Source organism: Rhodamnia argentea, chromosome 1 (assembly GCF_020921035.1).
Source record: "Rhodamnia argentea isolate NSW1041297 chromosome 1, ASM2092103v1, whole genome shotgun sequence".
NCBI classification, from domain to species: domain Eukaryota; kingdom Viridiplantae; phylum Streptophyta; class Magnoliopsida; order Myrtales; family Myrtaceae; genus Rhodamnia; species Rhodamnia argentea.
In genome coordinates this window covers 29,248,136-29,257,453 of record NC_063150.1, presented here as the reverse complement: position 1 = coordinate 29,257,453, position 9,318 = coordinate 29,248,136, and the positions used below count along the sequence as shown (strand labels likewise).

Below are 9,318 nucleotides of genomic sequence, written 5' to 3'. Positions count from 1 at the left end.
GATGATGAAAAGAATTTACACCAAATGTTAGAGTAATCAATATTAGACCACGTCTTCATCTAATACCTTAAGCCTAACAATCACATGGGAGAGATACGGGTTGTTGCTGCTTCGACTCAAGGCCTGATGTGTGAAAAATAGATTATTAGTTATGGAAGAGGTTGATAGTCGATTTATAAGTGTGAGAAAAAATCTCGTCTTTTAACATAGCTTTTGGGATGAGAGAGGCCCAAAACCACCAAATACTGGTAGATGTTGGGAGATATCTTCACCAGGGAGATGATGAGCTAGTTTTTTAGATGAGAGATGTCCAAAACTACGAGTGCACAGTAGATAGCTTCACCTAGGAAGATCGCCAAGAGTGAGCCCAAATCTAAACACAACTCAGAGCTCGAAAGTCGAGTTGGTCACCAGATTCATTCCTAAATATTTCGACCCAACAACGATAGATGTTAGAGTGCGCAGCAGATACTTTCACTCGGGGAGATTGCTAAGAGGGAGCCCAAATCATAACACAACTCACCGTTCGAAAATCAAATTGGTCACTAGATTCATTCCGTAAGGTATTCGCCACCAATCAACTATTGACTATGATATCATTTGTTAGGAGTTGAGAGGAAGCTCAAATCCGAGCCTTTTAACATATCAAGTTGGATCCACCTTCGCTCAAAAGTTTAAGCCAATGAGTTATAAGCCAATTAGAATATATTAACTATTGTACACCATATCAATTATCCGATCTGAAATTTCTCCGACACAAACCCATACGTATATTTTAATACCAAACTTCATATATATGAGAAATTTGGTTGTGCCTCCCAGTGCATCCAGTGAACGCACACCATCTATGTCGCAATTGCATGTGCAGAGACATTCGGTTCTTTTTGGTTTTTTCCCCCCACACTTCCACATGTCAAAAAGTCTCTCCCTAAGAATCAATCACCAAAACACATGTTGTCGGTTCAAGGGGTGACCTCAAGCGTGAATCTTGGTGTCTCTAGAGTGACTTCGGGTTTGCTGTAGACTAGGGAAAGTAGAAGCTCTTTTGAGGGAAGCAAAAGAGAGAGAAATAGGAAAATTGGCCCGGGCCTCTTTAATTGTTCCATGTTTTTTCTTTCTTTTTGGTTCATCTTTTCTCGCCGAGACTCGATTTAGGTCTTGTTAAGTCTTGCAAAAGCATTACAATTATGTGTTTTGACTAAAATGGGACTTTGGTTTATGTGTTGCTTATATAGACTTTGGCAATGGCATCCTTTTCACTGGGTGCATTCGGATTACGCATATGATTAAGTCGTAATAAAATCCTTTTCGGGAAACCTTTGATTAAGTCTTAAAGGAAGATCCTGTCCTGGAAAAGCAAAATGTTCAAACGATGTTCATGTCTAGATGCACAAACCCTTTGATTAAGGAAGACGATCTTCATCTTTTTTATTTTTACTCTAGCTCGAAAGTTAGTTGTCGACATAGAGTGGCCTCAATTAGTCTTTAAAGTGCAGACATCTTGTAGGTTCGTCTTTCCTGATGTTACCCTAGTGTCTGCAGCTAATGAAGTTGATCAGGCTTGAGATGAGCCCTTATCAAATTGAGTTTTGAGAATAATCCCTCATATTCTCACATTATATCAACCCTAGTTCTTTCTTTCCTGTTCACCTTCGGCTGACCTTGTTGATCTCAGATGGCCACTTTGAGGATCGTATATTCCTAGATTTAGTGCTTTATTCTATTTGATCTTTTTTATTTTTTGGAAATATGAGAGACGGACATATGAAATAATGATCAGTGAGCTTGCATTTATTTTTTCAGATTACAATAGAATAAGATATCGCAGTGTATTAAATGCTTAAGATAGCTCAAATCTTCTTCATGTATTTTAACAACTTCTTCTGATGGGTGTGCATTTAACAATTTGATATGTAATACCTAAAGATGGCTTATGAAGAAAGTGAAAGAAAAGTTTGTTTTCCTGCTCAGCATCATCATCATCATCCATGTGAACCATCTGGAGTACACCACACCTGATCTAATATGTGATAATGTACTTCATGCAATGTCAAGCTCTTGCCTTGATTAAGGGTGTTCTAGCAAGAGAAATTATTCTCTCTCTCCCCCCCGGATGACATGGATGATTGCAGAACAGCTGTCAACAATGATGAAGAAAGTCATTCACCTAGCTATGAGAACCTTCCAAAACCTCATGCTGAATAGGTGTGAAAAGAGAAGCCATAGATAACATGATATTTAGGGACTAATGCAAGTGCTAAAATCAAAGATCAATGACACCGGTTATCCTGCACTTGGAAGAAGAAGTAGAAAAAAAGGAGTTAATATAGTGATAATTTGATTCTTCATTACCGTAGTAAATGGTGGAGAATATTATTTTATCCCTCGTCCTTACCAAAAAAAAGTAAAACTAAAAATAGGAGAAATCAATTTTGACACATTCACTAAAAAAAAGCCGCATATGCTTCCATAATGCATAAGATCATAATTTCAGTTGAGGGAAACAGTCCAATCGGTCCTAAATCTATTGTACTTATGATAATTTGGTCCTAAATATTTTTGATTTTATTAATTTAGTCCTACATCTTTACACGAAATTCTAATATAGCAATTTCAACTAATTTTCATCGAAAATAGCTATCGTGGCGGGGTTTCATGTAGGACTGCTGGTGAATAAATGGATCGCCACGCCGACCATTTTCAGCAAAAATTGGCTGCAAGGACTTTATTGAAATTTGTATAAAGGTTTATGACCAAATTGGGGGAAATTACCAAAAAAGTTCTAAACCTATTGCAATTGTATCAATTCAGTTATAAACTTTTTGTAATTGTGTTATTTCAGTCCATCCGGCAAATTTTGGCCAACCTACGCTGATGTGGATGCTTGCCGCCAAAGAATCGAATATTTTAATATTTTTTGAATTTTTATTTTTTTTTGCAATTTTTATGTTTTTATGTCTTTTTCTTTTTCTTTTTCCCTTTTCTTTTTCTACCCCCTCCCCTTCCCCAGCCGGTCGCTATAGTCCGGCGACCGGCCAAAGGCACGGCCGAAGAGGCCGAGCCTCGCCCGACCATAGCGGGGCTTGACCTAATCGTAGAGGAGTAGCCAAAGAGGCCGAGCCCCGCCATGGTCGAGCAAGGCTTGGCCTCTCCGGCCGTGCCTCAGGCCGGTCGCCAAACTATGGCGACCGGCTAGAGGTGGGGAGGGGAGTGGGCAAAAAAAAAAAGGGAAGAAGAAAAAAAACAAAAAAAATTATTTAAAAAATGGTAAAAAATTCAAAAAATATTAAAATATTCAATTGCCGGTCGGCCGGCATCCAGGTCAGCGCTTGCTAGCTAAAATTTGCTGGATGGACTGAAACGGCGCAATTACAAAAGATTTAGGACTGAATCGACAAGAAAAAAAGGTTTATGACGGAATTGGCATAATTGCAATAGGTTTAGGACTCTTTTGGTAATTTTCCCACCAAATTGCCAAAATTGAAAAGTTCTGGACTAAATTGGCATTGATGTGCAAGATTTAGAACCGATCGAGTAATTATCCCTTTGCTCGAGATGTCCTAGTCCTCTTTATGTAGGAAAAAGCCTCCGAAATTAACATGACAATTACACATGAAACGAGAACGGAATAGATTTAAGAAGCTAGTCAATACCCGAATCGCTTAGAGATAAGAGATGTGACTACGTTGGTATCCGCATTTCTTGTCCTATATATTATATGTAGATAACTTGTGCACATACGTATACTTACCAAGGAACTGATGTGTTCACCCAAGTCATTACTATATTGCATTTTTCAATCTAGCTTCCAATATCCGTAAAAGAAGTGGTTAAAACATGCCTATCAAGTTGGAGCTTTCTAGAAATCACATCTTTTGTTCTTTCGCTGAAATTTTGTTTGCCTCGCATGGTCATACGTTAGACAAATTGTCCGAACGTGCGGAGCAATAAAAAAGTTTCAGATCAAAGACTGGGTAGTAGACTAGCCTAGTCCACCTAACTTGTTCCACTGAAATACGGCATAGAGGGTAAAGACATTGCTTAGGGTTTTGTTTATATATCAGCCGAAAAAATTTCTGGGCATGGACATATAACAAGACACGAGACACGATAATTTATTTCGTGTATTTACGGTTACATCGCATGTCGCCGATCAAAATCGAACTGCCATGTTATACTCAAATATGGCTGGTCGGTTTTTTTTTTTTTTTTTCGGCATGTACTTATGCCATTGAAATATGACTGATAGGTTTTCTCGCGTAATCTTTATTGGATATAATATAACACTTTTTCATTGCATGGGAGAGAAGGATAGTTGAAATTGAGAGAGAGAGAGAGAGAGAGAGAGAGAGAGAGAGAGTCACACGTGCAAATGTGTCATCCAATTGAAAAACGATCCTCAAAGGCAACTACCATGTCAATTCTTCCCAAAACGACAGACGTGTCCCGCCACCCCACCCCCCGCCCGCCCCCCCGAACCAAGAAAGGAGCTGCACGTTGCGTCACCATGCCGTGATTTGCTCATCCGCGACAAATACGGCGAACCAACGCTCAGGTCTTCTCACAATTGACTCGTTACAACACTCCTGATATTACCGTATATTTGAAGCCGCACTTCTTGCACTTTCTTCTCTTTCCTTTTAGATTTCAACCTTTCTAATCTTTTTCTGGTGTTCCGGATCCGATGATAACTTACCGTATTGTATTTGCATTCGTGGGTTTTATTCAATATCAAGACTTTTGAGGTGAGTTCACCTATATACACTCCCCCCCTTCTTTCTTTCAAAGAAATACAGACTTCTTTTGTTTTTTTTAATGTAATGAGCTTTTTGTCTTCTTGATGAAGGATTTGGTGGAATGAAGTGATTCTATACTCTCAAAGCAACCTCATGGATCATCAACTTCCGCAGCAAGATAGACAACCAGGTTCCCTGGACGGAAGGTCTGCCATCAAAGAGCTAAACTTCTTCTCCAGCGACCGGCTCCGAAGTGATGCCAACCATGGTAGAGCTGGCGTTCCAGATTCGGCGAAGCTCGATCCTCTCGATGACGTAATCGGGGTTCTCATTCTTATCCTCTAATGCTATGTATGTTTAGACTGTAATAGAGTGTGGCATCTTGTGCTCAGGGAAGGCTGAAGATGAAGGTTATCTAGTTTGAAGATTATGATGGGTTTTCATACAGATTAATTAGTTTTTGCTCAAGGTTGGGGCTTTTGTGCAGGGTAGTGCAATGGATTTTCTCACCCTAAGAACTAGTGTTCTGTGGAGAGATCATCAAGAAGAGACCAAAGCCACTAGCCAAGTGAGTCACAGTTGCTCTCTCTCTCTCTCCAAAGAAGAACTTCAGGGTTTTTCTGGGTTTGACATTAGATATACATAGGTGTTGATTTTACAGAACTTTTCTTTTGATATTGTAATTAATGAAACGGTTTATGTGGATTTGTTCATGATTATGATCAATAGCTGAGATCTTTGAGGGTCAAACTTGAGGAATTAAAGGATGAGAATCAAAAGCTAAGGAGCACCTTGGAGCGGGTCTCCAAAAGTTACGCTGTTGTTCAAGCCCAGCTTGTTCTAGTTATGCAAAGAAAGGCATCAATCTATCACAAGGTAACGATGATCTTAACTTTAATTAGTAGCACAATTCCTGTATGCTTGCTTGGAAATCTCAATTGAAATTCTGGGGGAAAGTAAGAGATCATATAAACATCAACAAAACAATTTCTCCAAATTATGGAGCCTTGTATATATAAGTAGAACATATCGTGTATCGGTTTTGCTCTATTTGAATTGTTGTGGTCCATTGTTTGCCTTTATATTCTTGAATTCTCTTCTTCAGAAATCAATAGATTCAGAAAAGTAAAAGAACAAACGTTTCTTTTTTCCTTCTGTTTTTCTGTCAATTGCTTCCCCATCAGTTCAAAGAAGAGGTGCTTGCTAATGCCGAGGTGTCGCCTTTTGGTGATACTTTGAGAGAGAGATCGGAGCCATCCGTGAAAGCTAGGATAATAGATCAACAATGTGAAGATCAGAGCATGGTGAATTACATAGGGAGGAAAAGAGCATTGTCATCAACAAACGAGACTAGCCCTGATGATGGTCAAGCATATCGGTCTGTAAGGACCTTAGAAAGTCACAATATGGCAAGAGGCAAGAACATAGTAAAAGAAGAACAAGAAGAAGAAGATTCTGATAGTAATCGAGATCAGGTTTCCGGTCATGAGGGTTCTTATAGAAAGACGAGGGTGTCGATAAGGGCGCGATCTGATGCACGTACGGTTAGATTTCTTCTTCTTCCCCTTCATTTTCTTTTTGAGTCCCTATGATCGATTGCTATTTCTGGCTACCTTGATTGCATCCATCAATCCAATCTTGCATATGATATGTCACATCGGCGTCGTGGTCAATGTTAATACACATGTTATTAATATAACTTCAACCGATGATCTTTGAACAAAGGATCTAACAAAAAGTCAGGTGATTCGGGTATATTTGAACTTTTGGTCTTCTATGCGGTCGAGGTAGTTAACTAAGTAATGCTTTATCTCTATGTAAGGATCATACTTTAGACAAAATGCCCTTACCGCAAATAGTACATCAAAATGATGATGAATGAGCTATGTAAATATTTGTTGCAGATAAGTGATGGGTGTCAGTGGAGGAAGTACGGTCAAAAACTCGCGAAAGGAAACCCTTATCCGCGAGCCTACTATCGTTGCGCGATGGCCATCGGTTGCCCGGTTCGTAAACAGGTATATCCGAAATCTATCCATCCACAATTGGGAAGAATATGCCAAAATTAACCAAATGGAGTTCTTGCTCTTATTTTTTTGGAACTATTTTATGAAACCCTAAAATCACGCCTAGGAAAAAAGTGACCTTCTGGATGTTGACTTTGAATGAGCTGACCGAGAAATTCCAATTATTTATACAGTAACTAACTATGTCGTAATGTAAAGAAATGACTTGCGTTTTCTGAAAATTGAAGGTTTTGGAAAGAAGCTCCGAGGAACTTTCTTTCTCTTTCACTCGGTAGATAATTCCAATGCGATTGCCTACTCATTATTGAATTGTGTAGGATTTTCATGTAACTTTCTCTGTTAAATTATGAGCATTTAACTTGTAACCTCTTATGTTGAATGCTCCTGATTCTAATAGATATACACGTGGTATGTCAAAGTATATAATAATATTATGTGTAGCTACAATTCAATGACCAAGAAAATTGACTTCTAGAGGTGTTTGGGTTGTCATTGAGATTTCTTCCCTTCAAATTTGATTTTATTTTCTTTATCTGGGTAAATGTTCTAATGCTATAGAGGAATTAAGTACATAAAAAATATGTCGTGAAGACTCATTTTATATATGATGCGATAGAGAACCGATCACAATTTACAAAGTGTGGGTGAAATTGTACTGTTAGCGAGACTTACCATGAGTTCCATACATTCTTAATATGCGATTTAGTTGATTAGGTGAAATGAGCCAGACTTAGACTATTTGTGATACAGCACCCAACAGAAAAAGTAATCTAATTTTCTTCTTAGCTTCTCCATTTGTCATGTGGAATTATCGTAATCAACGCAGGTCCAAAGATGCGTGCAAGACAAGACCATCCTAATAACAACATACGAAGGGAAGCACAACCACCCCCTTCCTCCAGCGGCTGCCATCCTTGCTAACACCACCTCCACTGCTGCCACAATGCTGCTCTCTGGCTCAACCGCAACCACCCCCAACAGCAGCAACAACCCTAACTTCCTCTCAAGCTCCAACTTCTTGTTCCCACATCACCTCCTGTACAATAACTCCACCACCATGGCTTCCCTTTCTTCTTCATCCCCTAATTGCCCCACAATCACGCTTGACTTAGCCCGAAATCCGGTCATCAATAACTACGCTCTACAAAACCATAGGATCCTTTCGTCAATACCCAATTATCAGACACTGAATAACCCTCCTTTCAGTCCTCATTCCAATGATCGCACCGGTTTCCTAAGGCATCCACTGATCCACATGTTGCCACCACCACAAGTGCATCACTTGCTATTAAGCAATGAATGCCCTTCTTCATTGAGGGGTAATGTTGGAGCGGCTCTCGCTAGCGACCCTAGTTTCGGTTGCACAGTAGCCATGGCCATTTCTTCAATAATAGGTGCAAGCGCGACTCCTCACGGAATGGTCAACAATGATACGAATGGCCGCACCAACATCAGCTCTAGCACCAGCACCATTGTTGCCCGTGATGATGCCTCTTGACTCTATATTGTCGGCTATATAAACGTCCATTCTATTCAATGCACCGTTTTCTCGGAACCTTGTGAGGATTGTGTAAATATATAGCGCATTGGCGTTGTATCGCTGCTTTTAGACGATGTGTGTATAGTTGAAGGGCATTTATTTGTTCTCATAGGACCCACGAATGAATTCATGTGTTAATAGGAAAGAGGTTATTCCTATAGGTTTCTCGTCAAAGCTTTGTTTGAGTTATGTGTGAAAGGCTCCTTTTGGCTTTTTACTAAGCATACTCTAATCCTCTCAATTAGCATATTAGAATTATGTCCGTGTCCCCCTTTCATCTTGTATGCCTCTCTTTATTTAACCTGAACTTTTATTGTACCAAAGTAGTATGAACCTATGGAAAACGGAGTTTGTGCAAGTCCTTTCTTTATTGCTTTAGCTAATGTTGACATCATCTCTTACTAATGTGTTTTTGTATTCTTTGTACTAGGAACTTCTTTTTGGTCAATATTTTTGTTTAATCAAAGGATTGAAATGGAATGAATCTCTTTGTCTCACACATGGTATGATGACATTATCTCTTACCATATTATACACGTTGTTGCTATCCTCATAATAAACAATAACCCTCCCCAACTGTTACAAGTAAATGAATTTTCCACATTTTCTTCCATTTGTTCTTGTTATGTTCTTATCCAAATACGATGGCATTGACCACTTGATATATTCTTTCTAGGCGTCTCCTAAAATACTTTTAACTTTGATGTCAACTTAGCATTCTACAAATTGTATAAGACCAAATTCCGGAAAAATTGTCCAAAAAGTCCTAAAACTATTATACATTTGCAAATTAGTCCTAAACATTTTAATTTTACCAATCGGGTCATAAACTTTTTCACATTTTGCCAATTGAGTTTGTCTAGCCAATTTTGGCCGAAAATTATTAACGTGGATGTCGGTCATCCTAAGTGGTATGGCTAATGCTGATGTGGACAATTTTTAATAATATTTTTTATTTTTTATTTATTTTTTAATTAATATTTTTTTGTCCTTTCTTTTTTTTCTTTGTTTTTAT

General features: G+C 38.7%; 1 protein-coding gene across 2 annotated transcripts; it reads left to right on the top strand.

Annotated features, from left to right (window-relative positions):
• Positions 1-4,676: 4,676 nt before the first annotated feature.
• Positions 4,677-8,656, top strand: LOC115747791 (probable WRKY transcription factor 47). Of its 2 annotated transcripts, none has more exons than XM_030684080.2 (7): positions 4,677-4,745; positions 4,847-5,051; positions 5,224-5,304; positions 5,466-5,612; positions 5,921-6,280; positions 6,641-6,754; positions 7,590-8,656. In XM_030684080.2, exons 2-7 carry the CDS (start codon positions 4,890-4,892, stop codon positions 8,259-8,261), a joined length of 1,536 nt encoding a protein of 511 aa, XP_030539940.1. In that variant the 5' UTR covers positions 4,677-4,745; positions 4,847-4,889; the 3' UTR covers positions 8,262-8,656. The 2 variants fall into 2 exon arrangements, with proteins under 2 accessions (XP_030539940.1, XP_048129286.1); XM_048273329.1 differs by having other exon boundaries at positions 4,847-5,060.
• Positions 8,657-9,318: the final 662 nt, after the last annotated feature.

Excerpts from the sequence above, each read along its gene's own strand:
- LOC115747791 (XM_048273329.1), top strand. The coding sequence starts at position 4,890 with ATGGATCATCAACTTCCGCAGCAAGATAGACAACCAGGTTCCCTGGAC. Across the intron at positions 5,613-5,920 it reads AGGCATCAATCTATCACAAG|TTCAAAGAAGAGGTGCTTGC; the intron begins GTAACGATGATC and ends CTTCCCCATCAG. Across the intron at positions 6,755-7,589 it reads GTTGCCCGGTTCGTAAACAG|GTCCAAAGATGCGTGCAAGA; the intron begins GTATATCCGAAA and ends TAATCAACGCAG.